We start from the raw sequence: 18,289 nt of genomic DNA, 5'->3' as shown, positions 1-18,289 counted from the left end.
TAGCAGCTGTCTGTGTGTGCATACTGCTAGTTCCCTGTGTATCCAGATATAAGTGGATATCCCATCAGTTCTCTGCTTACCCTAGTGCCTTGAGAGCCACTCTCCTCCCTTGAACAGAGGCACAGCTCTTGTTGCTGCTGTGAGTTTGCACAGCTATGGTGAGGTGACTGTGGGGAAGGGTTTTCAGGTGGAGGGACTGAGGTTTCTGGAGGCAAAGACCCCAGATGGACACAGGTAGCTGCTCTGCTTCCTGGGCATGACAGGGCTATGTTGTGTGAGCTCTCTGTCTGACAGTTGCTCTGTTTCTTTTCTTCCTCCAGGTGGACCTACAGGTGAGTCCCGTGTCACCCCTGCTGACTGTTTGCTGGGGCACCTGGGCTGGTGCAGCTCTTAAGACAACACTGAAAGTTGTGTTTGCCTTTGTTCCTTGGCTGACAGTGAGTATTTGAGTTCAGTGAGGCACCACAGCAAGGCACTATTAATGCAGAGCTATCCACTGACTCTTGTGAAAAGCTGTCGTATCAGGAGGGCTCAGGGGCCTTAAAAGGGGGCATTGGTTGTTCAGCTTCTGTAATGGGTCTTCAAAGGTATTAAAAGTGGTATCAGTGTTAACAGAAAGGTTTAGCCCCTCTTTTCTTCTAAGGGCTTATCTTGCACTCTTTTAGTGCTCAGAACACCTCTTAAATGAAAATATGGGCTGGCAAAGAACTAGCTGAGGTGTATGGTTAGGGCAGCAAAATTGTGTTCCTAGTTACTGTGTTTCCAGCATGGTAACTATAAGTTAAGATCCCACTCCTTCCTGACTTAAACATTTTGTGCACTATCAAGGTTACAAGTAAGGTAAACTTACTTGTTTACTTGGCAGAGGGGGTCTGGGTGCTGCCCACTCCTCTGTCACACCTGAGTGGGAACGGTGGCAGCCAGGACTTTAATTTCAGGTTTGTAGTGGTTGCCAAGATCAATACAGAGAGATGGCAAGCCGAGAGCATCTAAGGTGTTCGAACTACTGTCAACAAAGTATTGACTGGAATATAAAAACTTTGAATTTAACATAAGGGGCATGAGGAGGAGTAACCCTGAACCCTTCAGAAGAAAGATTGCTCTATTAGTAAGAAAAATACTGGCAAAGGAAGAGGCATAGCATCTCCCCATGAGGTTGCAGAGTAAAATGACTAAATGTTTTGAGGAACAGCCAAGATCAGAAGGTGACAGTGGTTCCAGCTAGCAGGATTATTTATTTTGCTTGTGTACTGGGCACTCAGTGGCATTAAAAATGAGCTCTGTGTTGCCTGGATCAACACTTTATCCATTCTCCTGTTGCTGAAAAGTGCCTGCAGACCAAAGAGTGTCAGGCAGATCAAGAACTCTTGCATTAAGTCAGGGCTAGGGCTTGGGTTGTGCCTGCAGTATGTTCAGATCACAGGTACTCCAAAATCCTCTGCTACCAGATCCCTAGCACTAAGGACAAAGGATAGGATGGGTGTTCTGGCTAGTGAAGAGCAGTGTCTTGAGCAATTCCTGCCTGCAGTTATTTCTGCCAGTATGGAAAAGACTTTCGCAGTAGCCACTTTGACAGGAATAGCTTCTCCTCTCCAGTCCTCACTGCTGTTCCGTACCAGTACTCTTATATGGTTGATAACTCGCAGGAAGCCCAGTTCTTTGTCATATTAGTATGGGGCATGGATGCTGCATAAGTGAGAACCACCATGCCATGGGAAGAGATTGAGTCCTTTGGGCTCTGTTACCTGCCTGTGCTGCAAAACAACCTGAGGTGTGAGGGCAGGCTGTCTGTGCCGTGCCTGTGAATCCTCCACATGCTTTCTGTGCATTTGTTCAGCTGGTGCAGAACACATTTCCCATATCTTTCTTCCCTGAACAGTACCAGGAAAGCAACAGAAAACTGCCCCCAGCTTTCTTCACCCGACATCAGCCTGTGAACAAACACCAGGTTTTCCTTGATGAGCGGGAAGTGACTCATGACTTCCATCTGGAGCCTTGTGTCTATGTGATTGTCCCATCCACCCTGGAGCCTCAGCAAGAGTCTGAATTCATCCTGCGGGTCTTCTCCAGAAAACATGTTCTTCGGTGAGATGCTGCTGCCCCTCTGCCAGCACCTAATTCTCTGGGATAGTCTGGTCTTTTCAGTCTAATGGGAGCAGCATAGAGACTTTACTCTGCAAAAAGCAGCACAATCTCTTTTAGAGAAGCTGGTTGTGGGTTTCTTCCATCTTAGCGTTCTCAGTGGCTGAAGCACTGCTTTTGGCCTTATCCTTTTGAGAAGTGTTGAGCTAGGCCCACAGAATTCTTGCAGCATTGCCATGTTTGAGACTGTGAGAAGGACAAGAGCTTTCAATGCACCATTAATTTGCCAGGAGACGCTTCTGGCAATGCTAGGACAGTTGCTTGTGCATATTAGTGCTTTGAATACTTAAATGCTGGCAGCCCTTGGAAGTTGTATGGACACAAGGCCTTCCCACCAGAGAATAAAACAACCCACAACAGCAGGTTGGGGCCCCATCTGGGGATGGGGAATGCCACCTGGGGTGAGACAAATGCACAACTCTGAGATACCCTCTTAACATGTCTGCTTTCTTGCATCTCCAGGGAAATGGGTGGCAACACAAGTTTCACCCTCTCTAAGGTGAGTGGTTGTGGGAGGAGTGGGAGGTTCAATCTTCCGCTCTGAATGTTGGGTTTTAACTCTGCTGTAGGGACAGGCTGAGTGAGAATGTCAGGGCTTGTGTTTCAGTACTTTTGAAAGCATGGCTTGGGTTTACAGCTAGAGTCCTTTGGGCCATGCAGACAGACGCAGTCAAATGTGGAAGCCAGGCTAGACACCTTAGTTGGTTGCCTTGTTGCACACATCTTTTAGTGACACCATCTTACTGGCTCTGCAGTCTTTCCTGTTCATGGCTTTTTGGAGACCCATGGTCCATTCTTGCACTTGTCCCCATCTCTTTCATGCCTTGAGAGTTTAGAAGACATCATGGGACCTGAGCAGTACTATTTCCATGCAGCTGCCTATAGGTTATTCTCGAAATAGCTGAGCTCAGTGGCAGTGCATGCATGTCTGCATCTTGTGCCAGGGGGTTTATAGCATGGTCTGTTCCCCTGGCATAAAAATGCCTTTCCTGCTTTCACCTCCTCTGCTGTGCTGTATATAGAAAGACAGAAGCCCTTCTCTGTCTTCTTGGAAAAGAGTGAGCCACATCCTTTGTTGCTGAATAGCTTGGGGCAGGGTGGGGGAATGCTTTTCCCCACTGAGTGTTATCTGAGTATTTCTTTCCAAGAAATAGCATTTCTGTGGTGTGGGGAGCTATCTTAGCAGTGGGCTGTGTCAGTGATGTAGCATTGATTGCAGTGGTGGGGAGAAAGTGGAAGGGCAGGGGATGGAGTGCAGTTCTGGGAAAACATCTTTATTAAATTGGATGACAATATTTTTCTTCTGCAAGTTAATGATTAATATATTTTTTAAATACTTTAAAGGAAATTGTTGATAGATATGAAGGAAAGATTTGGGAGGATTTCTTCACAAAGCATTTTGAACAGGTAGGTGCTTGCATGAGCTGCCAGAGTAAACTCCTCCAGAGCTATTGTGTAGCTCTGTGAAAGTAAAAGCATGGGGATGCTTAAAGGAGGTCTGGATGTGGAAATGTGGGGAACAGAGAGGGGCCACAGGGAGCAAAGTGGGCTGTGTGTACAGTGATGACTCCATGCAGCAAATTTGACTGTGAAGCTTAGCAATATGATAACGTTGAGATAGACAGACTTCTCCACACAACAGGGTGTGAGTGCCTGGAACTTAATGCCACAGGATATTGTGGATGTGACAGTATCAAGAGGCTCAAGAGGTATTAGCAAACTGATGGGCAGAAAGTCCATAAACAGATACTAAAGGACTGGGCAGGGATGTAAACTCTAAGATCCCTTTTCCAACAGGTGTGGGTGCCGGGGAAACAGCAGAATGGACTGCAGAAGCTGACCAGGCTCATGTGCTCTCCCTAAACATTAATTCCTATTGCTTGCATTGGGGAAAAAGTGGTGGGCTATATGAATCCCTCCATTTAGGGTGTTCTTACATTCACTGGGGAAAGTTACCTATTAGAGAACACCCCCTGAAACACTGACACTTGTCTCATACATATTTCATCACCAGTTGGATGGCAACTAACTTGCTTTGAGAGGTGAAGTAGATATCAAGTGTCCCATCATCTCCCTTTTTTCCTAATTTTCCTAGGGAAATAAGATCTTTAGTGTAAAAGATTCTTTTTAAGGATCTCTCTGGCCTTATTTAAGATGGCACTGACCATCAGGGACACCACTAACTATGGTGAGAGATGCAAGAGTTTCACCTTTCAGGAAAGGTCACCGCATTTATTTAGCATCATACCCTGTGTCTGGCAAACACAATTTTACAAAAACAATTTTGCACTTTCAATAGGAATATTATGAAGGAAGCTGTTAGTAAAAACAAGCAATGCTTTTACTTTATGCCACTGCTTTCAGATTTCGGTTTTGAGAATGGTGTGGCTTTCAGATGTGCTAGAAATTGCCACATATTGTCAGTCCTTTGCTGTGAGGAGGTCCAAGGACACACAGAGGCAGGCAGTACTGCCATTTCTGAAGGCATTACCCTGGTATGTCTCCATGACTTGAAAATAGCCTTTTATTTTTGCAGAGTGACATTTAAAAAAGCCCTCCAAATAAACGATTGTCACAGCTTCTAAAAAACCTGTAAACTTTAATATGACAAGGATGAGGGGGAATCTTTGCTTTGAAAAGTATGGGGAGAAGTATTCCAAAGTTTCCATCTTTTTTGTCTGTAAGTGATGAAAGGGAAATATTTGAAGCAGGTCTCTTGACAGGGTGCTTGATGGGACAGATGGCACCAAGGCCAAAAGGTTAACAGTCTGGATCCTCACTCGGTGTAAATTTGCACTGCTGCATTGATCAGTGTGGAGCCCTGAGAACTTAGCCCAGAGCAGACTGCAGCTCTTGCAGGCTGAGAATCTTGTCATATTCAAAGGGAGCCTTTGCTATTGATTTTCACAGCGGCTGGAGTGGGGCCAGAAAAGCAAAGAATGAAGATGGGACATGCTGGGAAAACAAAAGTAGGAGAAAAGTGATTTAGTACTTAAAAAAAAAAAAAAAAAAAAAAAAAGAATTAAAATTCTCTTCCATATCACAGAATCCTGAAATAAATGCTGTTCACCTCCAGAAGATGTTGAATAATATATCTTGGAGAAGTAAGTACTGAAAAGCAATGTTTTATAAAATAAGCCCTCTCAGAGAAAAGCTTCAGCTCCTGTGTCTATTACTTGCATTCTGGGAAGAGAAACTGGCTTGAATCTGATTGAACTGATTCTTCTGATGCCATGTTAGATTTCCAGAGCAAAAGGATTTGCTGGGGTATGAATCAACATGGCAGAAATTTTACAAGTGAGGCCAATCTAGTTTGAATTCCAGCAACTGGAAGAATGGGGGAGAACAAGCGTGGATGCAGACTCTTAGTTTGACCTCCAAACCTGGCTTGACCTCAGCCTTGATTCTGAAACTGAAATCTCATCCCACCCTGTGCCACTGCCAGTCTCGGCAGCACCACTGCTCGAAGTTGTGGAAAGCCTGGTCTGCAGGCATTTATGTGGTGGAAGAGGGTCTTGTCTTTGCCTTCATGTGCTTGGTTCATGCCTGCTATTCCTATTTACTCTTCCCTGCTATGCATGCATAGGGCTGTTCCTTGCTCTGTGTGTGTTTGGGAGACAGGATGAGGTGCAGGTGGCCTGTGTAACCTCTGCTTGTGAGACCCAGGTGAGCCCCGAGCTTGCCCCTCTGATGAGGACTGTGATATCCACTCTGCCAGGGGCAGCCCAGGGCACTCCACAACCTCATAATTTGTTCCCTAGTTATAAATAACACCACCTAGACAACAGCAAGGTATTACAGTGGCTATTTTCTCTGAACAATGACAATGAAATTACAGATATAATATTGAATCCAGATTTCCTTTGCAGTTTCTTCACTGGTCACAACCAATGTGCAACATAGGAAATACTCCATCCAGCCATTACAGGCAACAAAGAATACAATCAAAAGCCTGATGTGATATCTTTTTTACTTAAGCTTAATTTGCTCTTTTCTACAAAGGTAGACAAGGATAGCTCTTCAGTGTTATTGCAGTGACCCACCAGGCATTGGCTTATCTACGAGGGGACTATATGGAAAAGGGAATCTTTATTTTTTGTGAGTGATCGATTTTAAGACAGTGATTTTAAAAACTTTACGGTACTTTGATTCATATTTACTAAATGGGGCTATTACAAGATTAAAATTATTAAAACATCTTGACTTTCTGCAGAGAAGAGATTGGTGACTTATGATTCTGTCCCTTTCTCAGTGTGAGGCTACAGACCATCTATAATCATGATTTGCAGTAAGACTGGAGCCTATTTTTGTTACTCTTCATGTAACTTATGTATGAACCAGGAATGCTAAGCTTTGATGCAGTATCATGTTTCCAGCAATGCCTGTACTTTTAATTATATTAACAGAGCTGGCACTGTGTCTGTGAAAGAGAAGGAGAGAGAGATGCTTAGTACAAGAGTTTCAATTAATCTGCAATGCTGTTCCCCAAAGCTCTTCAGGTCAAGTGACTTTGCTCAAGGTCATGCAGTAAATTCTGTTTGGGATTAGAGCTTTGGATGTCCTTTTCCTTCCATTTTCTCTAATAGCTGGAGATAGTGCACCATATTTCATTCTGTATTACATGCCTGCAGGGAGCTCATATTGGATTTTCTGAGACTAGTAGAATCCATCCTGTTGCCTCATATTTTTATCATCATAAATGATACTTCTTCTCAAGTGGGTGTAAAGTTTCACAAAGGCTTGGGAACCTGAACCCGCTCAAGTGAGGGGGAATTTTGTGAGAGTCCATTTTTCTGAGAGATACTCAATGACTCCTCAAAACAATTATTTTTTTTTCCCCCCTCTCCCCAGACTTCCAGAGTTTTCACCTGAATTTCAGTCTGGATTCCTGCCAGGCTATCTTGGCACTCCTGGATGTATCCTTCTCATGAGTGATACCTCTGACTCACATAATACTCTATTGGAGCATTATTTGATAGGGCAGACTGGGTGTTACTGTGATTTCTTTACCACCAGGACATGGCCCTGCTTATTGAACTTCTCACCCTCCATAATAACAGTTCAGCTGTGACAGAATGGAGTTGGTTTGGGAAAGGGTTGATTCCTGCTGCTTCTGAAATCAGCAGCCAGGTTTCCATTGACTTTGGTGGGAGGAGGATCAAGCCCATAGATAGGCATGTGGGCTAAGAAATCATTATCCTCATATTATAATTGTGTGAATGTTAGAGTGGCTATAAGTTTTTGGTTTGTTTGGGGGTTTTGGTGGGGTTTGTTTGGGTTTTTTATGGTTTTGTTTGTTTATTTTTTAAATATGTAATGAGTGCTACCTAAAGTTTAATTAAGATGTTTTGACTTTAATTCAACCACTAAGCTGAATGCCACTGGCACACTGAGTATCCAGGAATTCAGAGTCCTGTGGAAAAGGCTGCTTTTCTATTTGGTATAACAATAATTTCTGTGCTCCCTTGCAATATCTCCCTACTCACAATCCCTTTGGTGTCATCTGTTGTTTTTTTGGGTGGCTTGTTATGTTTAAAAGTACTCCCTTCACCCCCCAGGAGGTTTTCCAGAAAGGAGACACAAGTAGATCAGGAAAGCTTGACCTTGTGGAGCTGCATGCAGCTGTACAGGAGACAGGTGAGCCCATATTGCATTTTGACAAGTCTCATCCTCTTCCTCACAAAAGTGGAAAAAGCCTAGGGCTGGGGAACATCTTGATAATTGTAGGTAGAGCCTGGGAGAAGTGGAGAACTTCATGGGCTATGTGATCTTGGCATCTCTTCTTTCTTCTTTAGCTACATAAACATATCTGACAATTATTTTGCCGTGGAATGAGCTACTCAATCTTTGCCTCACTGTGGTCTCTTACTGATAGCTGCCTGAAACAGAAGTGTCTGCTTATTTTAGACACAGTTTTTAAATCCTCTCCTCTTCGTTGCTAATTGAATTTTAAAAGACAATATGGGGTTGTGTAAATGCATGCAAGAGGCCAGATCTAGGTCATGTTAAATTGCTACCTCTGCTGAAGACAGCGGCTCAGGTACCAAACCTGGAAATGTGGGACTTGCACAGAGGCACTACTGGTGCCACGCTTCACTAATGCAATGTCTGAAGCTTGACCTAGAAATGGAAAACGATACATATGGGTTCAAGAGCTGGACCAAGCTCTGTTACTATTACTGGGCATTGTGTGGGGGCTGTTTCTCAGTCTTGTAGCTTCCTTTGCATGTTTACAGCTTAAATATCATTCCTCTTTTTGCTGCATGTTCATCCAGTTCATCTGAGTCACTGAAAGCACAGTGAGAAACCTAGGCAGACCTCTGCTAAAGCAAACTAAAATCCCAGGCCATGAATAGAAAATGCTTTTATTCCTTGCAAGTGCTGCTGCTGTTGCTTGACATTGGGACTGATGCTTTCTGTATGAACTTCCTCTGGATTTTCTTTTTCATTTCTTTTCCTACTCTCTTGAGGACTCTTGCTCTTAAACCCAGCTGCTGCTATTACCCTCATATCTCATGAGCAAAGGAGGGCCATGTGTATTTTATTCCAACTCTGGCAGGACTGTGATTATAGGGGATAAGATCTGAACCCTTTTAAATTTGGGGGATGTATCTTCATGTAGTGGTCTCATTTGGGCCAGCTAATGTTTGAGATTATCTTAGAGGAGGCTGGAAGAACCAAGGTGTTGAAGAAGAGCTGAAGACCACTCAGTTGTGCGTGGTCACAGCTCTGTTTGTGCCCATTGCTGGGCACATTCAGCTGTGTACAGCTGGGAGTTGCCATCTCATTCTGTTTTCCCTTTTTTTTTTTTCCTTTTCCATTTTATGAAGGCATTTCACTCAGCAGTGAAGTCTGTAATTTGATGGCAATCAGATATGGTGACCCTGACTTACAGATCAGCTTTGAGAGCTTTGTTTGCTTCATGCTTCGAGTGGAGATCATGGGAGGTAAGGCTGGTGTTACGTGCCTGGCCAGGCAAGCTGGGCTACCAGCTAAGCCCTGACCCCTCTGACACTGCTCCAGCTGGCAGTAGCAAGGTCAAAATTAGTGGGACCAGATTTCTGAATAAACCAAAAATAATCAATTTAAAGAAAGGGACAGATATAGAGGAAATCAAGTTTTCTCTCTTTACCTTTCCAGCAGTCACTTTTTAGAGACATCCAGGCTGTACATATCAGAGTGATGTAGCTCCCTGCAGGTTTGCACCAACCTTCTGTAGGAGGAGGTAGGCAAATTACAGATGAAGACTACTCATTTTCCATGAAGAAGATAGCCTTGAAATATACCCTTTTCAGGAAGAAGAGAGCCTTGAAATATATCTTTGATGGACTGCAGTTGTGATGATGAGACAGCTCACAGATATTCAGCCTGTGAGCTCACACTGTAGACATTTTGCACGTCCCGAAATTGTAGTGGGTGATGTTGGGACCCCCTGTACTTTGAGTTTTCACAGATGGGTGGGCAGTAATGTGCCTGACTTTATTCAGCTGCTCCCAGTGCTCCAGGCTTCAGGGATATTCCAGTGACAGAACAGAGAAGCTCACATGCACTTGTAAACAGCCTACATATTCTTCCTTTGAGTTTTTTCTTGAGACAGTGTCATAGCTGGTGAGGATCTCCTGGCCAGCAAGTTAATGCTCCTCATTTGTTCTTTTGCAGAGGCATTTCGCAACTTAACACAAGATGGCAAAGGGATATATCTCCGGGAATCTGAGGTAAAGCTCATTCCCTGACTGTCAAATGCAGGCTCCTTTGTTGCATGTGGCACTGCATGCTTTGTTGTGTAGCATTAAAAAGGTCTCTTTAACTGACCACTTACAATGTAAGTTAGAAACAACAAGGAGCTTCAGGCTTCTAAGTCTTCTGCATTGTTATGGCTTCTTCTCCTTCTGGAAGCAAAAAATCTCCAGTGCCCCACAGTCTAGTCCAGGTGTGAATATGGCAGAGCTCTCGGAGGAATTGGTTATTTCAAACGCACTTTCCACATTATTTTACAGTGGATGATGATGACACTTTATTCCTGAAGCAGTGCTGTAGAGGACAGGACAACCAGACCTGCACCAGGATGAGGAAGTCTGCTTTGCTTCAACTTTCTGTGCACTCTGGACTCTCTGGGTTCAGCCCTTTGACTTACCTCATATGAAAAGCCTTCCCCTCAAGCAGACTTGACCTAATAACCACAGACTTGGTGAGCTGAAGTTTTACTACTTAATGGATTTATTTTGAGTCCTATTTCACTTCAGACAACCCTTCTGAGAAGAGACTGCTGGAATACCAACCACTACGAGTGCATAGTGTCAAACCACAGAGCGCGGTGGCTGAGTTGTCGAGGTCACCTACTTCATTCTGCTGTTGTGATAGGTACACATCGTGGCAGTGCCCAGAGGCTGTGCTTGGGGATGGGGCTCTTGAGCCTGGGAGAGAAATAGCCCCTACCCTGAGTAGTTTGTCACCTAATAGAGAGATTCCCAGTTCTGTAGCTACTGCCCAAGGGAGAGGACAGGAGTCTGTGTGTGCTTGTGGGGAAGAAGGAATGGGGACTCACTGATTGAGCACTCTTCCCTAGCCCTGACTTAAAAAGGTGATTTGCAAATGTTCAAGCCATCTCTTTTGCTTTTATAAGTCAACACAGACATATTGAAGTGAACCTAAGTTGATTTGACCAAGAGATGAGCTGGGTCTCAAGCTGTTTGTTGTGTGATGATTGCATATTTATCTGAGAAAGGCAGTGGGTTTTCTCTACAGATTGAAAAGTACGGTACAGTGAAAAGTAAACTGATCCCATATTGTTTTTAAGTCACTGGAGATTGGCAGGGAATGGATGTTCTCAGTAGCATGATATAGGAGCTGTCTGGTAAAACATTTGGATATTTTTCAGTTACTTTTTATAAAAGATGAGAAAGAGAGTGTATGTGTACGTAATTTTAAACGATGCGGGAAAATGTAGGTTGTAGCTAATTAGTGAAAACTTGGCACGTAGCTGTGAACAGCATTAGAGAACATGTTATAAGTGGGGCTGTTCACATCAAAATCCATGAGAGAGTTAATTGATGCATCTATCTGTGGGATCCTTTTTCACCTTCTTACCACTCATTTATTTGGGCTGGAAATTTCCGAGCAAGTGCCTGTTACAGGTTACTTCTTTGATTTTTAAAATTTTTTTTCCCCCATTCCTGCAGACAGCAAAACTGTGGCTCTTTTCTAGTGCACAGCCTAGTCAGGGCACCAAATGAAACCGAGCTCCAATGGGAATGAACATATAATGAAAGACCATACTCTAATGCCTTTGTAGGAAGAAGTTATATTAAGCTTGTATAGGCCTTCCCTATATAGCCTTCCCTCTGGCTTTTTGTGACTTTTTTGTGGCTTAATCTCATACACATCCTTTTAGAGTGTGTGTGAGATTCAGGAATGAGGTGGACTGTGGATAAAAAATTAAACATGAGCAAAAGACCAAGTTCAGGTATTTGCTTACCACTGCATTGAAGCCTGTGCAATAACATAAGCATATTTAGAGAGGAACCCCACCACGTTTAAGTGTTCCCAGTCAGGAGGCATTAAACAGTAAAAACAACAGCATGCACTTTATGCCCCAGAACAGTCTGTTTCTAAATAGTATCATTTTCATACTGTTTTTATGAGAAAACTGTTCGTACCAGAGCTGTGTTGGTACTTGTTTATTACAGATGATGCATCTATCATCTATTGTGAGTGACCTGGTTTGGTGTCACAGAGCCACAGGGTTGAGATCTGTGAAGCAGAGCAGGATAGAGGGAGCAGGGATGTCCAGGGCCTCTCGAGCAGCAGTGTCACAGGGTTGCCGTCCTGCTGGGCTCCTGAGGAAGCAGCAGTGTCACAGGGCTTGCTGTCCTGCTGGGCTGCTGAAGAAGCAGGAGTGTCACAGGGCTGCCGTCCTGCTGGGCTCCCAAAGAGGCTCCTTCAGCAGCTCCCCTCACAAAGCACGTGCCCTCTCCCAAATGCCTTGCCTCTGCTTCCTTTTGTGACTCGCAGCTGAACATGATGGTACAAACTAAATTACCCTGATTTAATTTGCACTCAACTCAGCAGGGGATGTTATAAACACTGATTTACTGTGTGCAGGAGCAGCACTGGAAGAGCCGAAAAGGTTGACTGGGAGAGCGTAGGTCCCGCTTTTCCAGCACGCTCTGAAAAAGATGGTCCTTGGCACCCATGGGGATCTCCAGGGGGGTCTGTGTGAGTGCAGAGTGTTCTCAGCAGGGCTCTGTTGGGCATGATGGGATGGGAATCTCTTGGTCCCAACTTGGTTTTTTGCACTGTGTGTGTAATCAGCTGAGCAAGAGTCATTTAAGGCTGGACGTAGCTCTGCCACGGGCTGTGCGCAAAACTGTGGTGCAGGACACCCGGTTTCAAACTGCACTTCATTTTAATGTTGCACACATTGTTTTTTTCTATCAGATTTTGTACTTATTTACTTCACACCTCTTTAATGCAGAGCAATGTAATTGCAGGGAGATTATTTTGCTATTGATTACTTGATCCAGGAAAGAAACAGAATTCATCCATGCTATGAATCACTAAGCATTTGCAGCAATAAACTTTATTGAGCCATGTGACTTGCTGTTACAGAATTGTAAAGAATGCTTTACTGGAATGATTATACCAAACTGTGTACAATTCAAACTGAATTATCTGGCTCACAATAAAATGTTTTTGGCAAGGGCACCTACTCGGACACTGTGAGGCTTTTATATTGCTAACAGAATAATGTTTTCTGGGCAATTCTGAAGATATATTACTCCTCATTTACAATGTGCATTGTGGAAAAATGGTCTAAAATGCTGCTGAAGGATGCATTCATTTGTAACCACAGCATTTGTGGAGATGCTGAGCTTTGCAGAGGGTGGTATTGCTCTAGCAGAAATGAAAGAAAAGTGAGGCTGTGGCTTGAGACTAGCATTGTTAATAAAAGTCCTTTTTGGAGAAGGTAGGTGCAAGAATACAAATAATACCTGAATTGGTAAGAGGAGCTGGATGGTGAGGCATACTGTAACAATAAGACTGAGATGAAATTGAAAGGAACTAATCCACACTTTGTAAACAAAATACCAGCTTATTGCTGCAAGGTACACACACACAACTGGAAGTATTTAATGTTTCCTGGATATAGCTGGTGCACACGTTCAGTGTGCAGTCGGGGTACAGCAGGTACCTGCCAGCCTCACTGTGTGCACTCTGCATGCTCAGGGCTTCTGAAGAGATGGCAACGGGACAGGCTCTACCCTCAAGCCTAACAGGATTCAAAAAGGAGCTCAGGCTTACAGGAATGACCAGCACAGCTGGAGAGGTCATGGCTTCAGTGAAGATCTGTGCAGGAGATTTGGTATCTGGCTTCAGGCAAAAGGGGAAGAGCTCTTCTGGGGGCAAGTTACCCCAAGATCATGGGACTCTTTCCCTTAGACAGCGAGCGATGACCACCTTTGGAGAGATACCAAGGTGGTCTAGGCTTGAGATTGAGTATATCTGTGTATTTCTTTCTGGGCAATCAATTATAATTTGAAGGTCTACATGCTGTTGAGGCACTGCAGTGTAATTCTGTGTCTGAGATCACATCTCTCCTTTTCACCAGTTTTACAGTGGGTAAACAAGATTCCTGCCTTACCTAAAAGCATATTGCAATCCCTTGCTGGGAGGTATTATATTCATGTAAGAGGCTCCTGCACAAACCACCATTGTGGTTGGCCAAGCTGTGCCAGCAGACTTTGATCATACCACGAGATGCTCTGTGTAGAATGAATAATGTTGGTTTGGTTTTAATTATTAAGCAGTACATGTAACCCTAACTCCACAGTCCAGAAGTGGGCCTCTAAAGGGCAAGTTGTCGTTGGACCTATGCCATAAAAATTAGGACTTTGAAGCTTTTGGAAGGAAAAGCTTGTTTCCAGGGGCATTTGGTGCCTGAAAACTGGTCACTGAGCAGAGTGGGTACAAAGTGTGCAGGCCTTTGCATGGGGAAGTGATGGGAATGCAGAGATAACATGAGAATATGGAGCCAAAGCCACTGCTAAATCCAGGTGTCCACCAGTCCTCGTTCACCCTCTCTCCAGTCCTGCAACCCCACCAGGAGACTCAATGGGATTTCAAATTTTGCAAGCTTGAAGTCTTTCTTGGTTGCCTTCGTGAGCTGTTAAGGCCAGTGTTCCAAGCTTTCTGCCCAAACACTGAGGGCTGTGGAGACTTTTCTCCCAAAGTCAGTCCTGCTAGGCTCTGGCTGATTGTAACCCTGTGCTCCAGTGTGGAGGAGGGGTGAAAAGCTGTACTGTGATACATAGGCTGATATTTTTACTCAGATTCAGAAAAGTGAAGGGCAGAAATCCCTTTTGATATTATTTATAGTGCCACAATGCTGAGAGGAGGAGGGTCAGGTCCCCAGGGTGATGGCTGCTATGTAACAAGAGAAGCAGCATTTACTGTCTACTTAGAAAAAGAAGTACTTTTGCAGTTGCCCGGGGGAGTGATCTGTGTTCAGCCTGGGGCTCTGTTAAGACTTGACCTGGACCTCAATCTCCTGCAGCCCAGCCCACCAGCTCCTCTTCCCTTTGCATACCAGAGCATTGCTGCTCCGGAACCCCCATACTGCTGTGAGCCAGATTTTTCCCATAAGCAACACTTCTTTCTCGCTGGTATCCAGGATCTCAAGTTAGGATGCAGTCCCAAGGTTTGGGGCTTGGCAAGAAGCCAGTGATTGCTGGGTAGTTCTTCTGCACCTCTCTATCTTCAAGCACACCCCCACACATACCTGTGCACCCCACGTAGCCTTCCTTAAAAATTCTTGCTATGCTGTGCTGAAATAGGAGGTGAAAGAGATCTTTTTTTTTTCCCTCTCCCCTGCTCAGGGAGCAGCTCCTTGCAGAACGAAATGCTAACGAGTGCCTTTGCCTTTCCTTCCTGCTGTGTCTTACACTGAATTAGACCTGAAAAGCAGTATCACCAAGCTTGAAGTTCAATTTATCAGTGCAGTCAGGATTGATTTGTTACACTACCTATTCTGGGGAAATGAATGTCTCCATCGTGCTCCCTTCCAGTGCAGGCAGACCTTTGTTTTGCTCAGATCAGCCATGTAATGTAGGAAGCTGACGTTCCACAGATAAAGGAAAAAAGCCTACAAAATCCTGACTAATTCTACCCAGCCTGGCAGTGCCAGAGACTGATGCCACTTGCAAAGGACACGCTTGGCGTTGTGGTGGCTGCAGATACCAGGCAGAAGTGCTCTCTGCCTGGGCTTATCTGCTACGTTTTTGTTGTTGAATTAAGTGGTAAAAAGTGCCATAGAAAATTACTGTTGGGTGAATTACATGTCTCCTTTATCACTATTAATGCTATAGCTGGACCATCGTGTTGATCCTTGGAACTCAAATCCACAGTAAGAGTCAGGTTGAAAACAAATTTGGGTTTTCTACAGATTTTCAGCCGTTTTGTGAGACAAGAAAAATGGACTTTGCTACTGCTGTTGAGGAAGAAAATTTTCACTCCTAATCTAGCACAGGGGATCTCTGTTAAGAGAGCAGGCAATTATAAATCCAGTTTTCTCTTGAAGCCCCTTTTGATGGAATATTTACAGTGAACCTCATACAAATGTGGGAATTGAATTTTCAGATTCAAGAGACCCAAAATGTGGATTGCTATGAAGTGTTGTAATTTAAAAAGACCCATTTTTTTTTCTTCTAATTTGTCATGTACACACATCTAATGTGGAGGGAAGGGTTAAGAGAGAGCACCCTGCAGAAACATGCTGAGATCCTCACACCCCAGCAAATGTGGCTACAAGAAGGACGTCTATAGCTAGTGCTCATTAGGCGAGATGAAATGAAAGAGGCAGTTGCTCTGAAGCAGCTTTTTTTCCTCAGGTAAAAGCAGGATTTCCTTCTCATAAATACTCTGAAGCTAGACATAAATGACTTATTGCTTGAAAGCAGCTCTGCACTGCTGAAGAGCTGGAGCTCATGAGTGAGAAATTTGGTCTCAAGCAACCCTGACTGGATGTTTTCAGTCTGCTGGCAGCAGCAATGTTGCTTTTTGCCTAGGCTGGGGCTGCTGGAGGGTCCTGCCTCTGCAGCTAAACACCGAGCTTCCAGAGGTGCCAGAAGTGGGGTTATGTCTGTGATAGCCTCGTTACCTAAGCCTCTCCCTTTCCACTGCCCTCTTCAAAACCAAAGTGTTAGCTAGAGAATACTCCTCCAGAAACTGGGGCCGTGCCTGCTCTGTCAGTCTCTAGACACAGCCCCCATTAGCCTGTTTACCCTAAAAATGGAGCAGACAATGCAGAGCATTGGAGCACATGATGAGCATGCCCCTTCCAGAGAAAAGATCATGGAAAATGGCCATGAGCCAATTTTGGATACAGTGAATATCTAGAAGGGCTGCACACCTTTGGGTATGAGATTTCATGTTGCCTCTTCAATGCAGCCTGGGTGCTTATTGCCATTTATTATGTTTCCCTCTAATAGGAAAAAGAAAACAATCTCAACATCACACACTCCTCCTACCTGCACCTTAATCTCAGAAGAGTCATGACCCTCATCTTAAGAACTGTCTCTTACTCTCAGGGCATAGGTACACATTACCAAAAAATTAAAACCGAAGGGCTGAGGTAGAATCATAGAATCACAGAATCATGAATTAACCAGGTTGGAAGAGACCTCCGAGATCATCAAGTCCAACCCTTGATCCAACCCCACTGTGATTACTAGATTGTGGCACTCAGTGCCACATCCAGCCTCATCTTAAAAACCTCCAGGGATGGTGAATCCACCACCTCTCTGGGCAGGCCATTCCAATGCCTGATCACTCTCTCTGTTAAGAACTGCTTTCTAATATCCAACCTAAACCTCCCCTGGCACAGCTTAAGCCCGTGCCCTCTTGTGCTACTGCTGGTTGCCTGGGAGAAGAGACCGACTCCCACCTGGCTACAACCTCCTTTCAGGTAGCTGTAGAGAGTGATGAGGTCACCCCTGAGCCTCCTCTTCTCCAGGCTAAACAACCCCAGCTCCCTCAGCCTCTCCTCACAGGACTTGTGCTCAAGATGTTCTCCCTGATCCCCCAAGTGACAGTAGTTCCAGTTGTTCATTAGCTCCAGCTTGGCAAACCAATGTCTGAAGTCACGCAAAACTGTTGTACCATGTGTCCCAGCACTGGGGTCTGACTGCATCCACGAGATGAGTGGTGGGTCAGACCACTGGAGGTTCTGTTTTCACTTGGAGCCATGGTGGTCACAGAGCCGTTTTCTGAGCCCAGGTGATGCCCATGCTGAGTGCATCCCTTGTGGACAGCTACCAGCACCGCACTCCCTGCCTTTCTGCGATGCTGGACCAACGTCAGCCTGATGCTAAGATGCTTGTCCTCAGGGACTCTGACAAGCCATGACTCATGGCTTCCCAACACTCAGCGGGCCAATACGGACAATAAATAACCACGAGCATCTCCGAAGGAGTTTGATCTGAAGGGCTCATTATTATTTTTGAACAGCTGAGTTGAGCATTACTGAGAACTCAATTTCCACTTCAGCTTGCTTTTCTGCTTGTGCAGGGCAGAGTGTGGGAGCAAGGCTTGGGCACTTCACAGCCTCTACTGTCTGGATCAATATTTTCCAATGTGCACAAGTTTCCAAGAGTTTAAAGCGCTGAGTTTTGCAGAACTTTAATTGTATCAAATGCAAAAAAGAAAGGGATACTCTATCAAACTAACACATAACTAAGCACATAAAGAATTTAGGGGATAAATTAACAGAAAATAATTCATATGCTGCAAGAATAAACTGCTGAGTCTGGTGGAAGGAAATGCAATTTATTCTTAATTTTTGTTTTTATTTTTATGGTTTACAAGTACGTGGAAATACAAAATGGCAAGAGAAATTTGGTAGAAAGGCCATGTGGGGTTGCCATTCATCAATGCTACTCTTTAAATTATGAAAATGTTGCAATAGATTTGAAGACCATCAAAGAACTTCTATTGACTCTGACCAGCTGAAGCAGCTGAAGTAAGCTGAGAAGTCCACATTGCCTTGCTGAATTAAGGTGCCAGAACCTGAGCTAGATACAGCTGTCACTGGAGAACTTATTATGACAGGAAATAAGCCCTTCCTGCTGTGAGGCGGACATTCTTCCTCTCT

General features: G+C 44.4%; 1 protein-coding gene across 1 annotated transcript in view; it reads left to right on the top strand.

The window, feature by feature from the left end:
• The window catches only part of CAPN14 (calpain 14), a 32,088-nt gene extending 19,249 nt beyond the window's left edge, over positions 1-12,839 (top strand). The window contains exons 12-22 of the mRNA XM_027911151.1: positions 321-332; positions 1,880-2,085; positions 2,605-2,641; positions 3,487-3,549; positions 5,189-5,246; positions 6,994-7,058; positions 7,514-7,582; positions 7,701-7,779; positions 8,973-9,089; positions 9,802-9,857; positions 10,140-12,839. Coding sequence (XP_027766952.1) covers positions 321-332; positions 1,880-2,085; positions 2,605-2,641; positions 3,487-3,549; positions 5,189-5,246; positions 6,994-7,058; positions 7,514-7,582; positions 7,701-7,779; positions 8,973-9,089; positions 9,802-9,857; positions 10,140-10,166 — 789 coding nt within the window. The 3' untranslated portion in view covers positions 10,167-12,839. The remainder of the gene's footprint in view (positions 1-320; positions 333-1,879; positions 2,086-2,604; positions 2,642-3,486; positions 3,550-5,188; positions 5,247-6,993; positions 7,059-7,513; positions 7,583-7,700; positions 7,780-8,972; positions 9,090-9,801; positions 9,858-10,139) is intronic.
• The last annotated feature ends 5,450 nt before the right edge of the window (positions 12,840-18,289 follow it).

This window comes from Empidonax traillii, unplaced genomic scaffold (genome assembly GCF_003031625.1).
Source record: "Empidonax traillii isolate 1590-97213 ecotype Southwest subspecies unplaced genomic scaffold, ASM303162v1 scaffold31:size1920502, whole genome shotgun sequence".
Taxonomy (NCBI): Eukaryota; Metazoa; Chordata; class Aves; order Passeriformes; family Tyrannidae; genus Empidonax; species Empidonax traillii.
The sequence above is the reverse complement of the archived record's forward strand: the minus strand, read 5'-3'. Positions and strand labels throughout refer to the sequence as shown.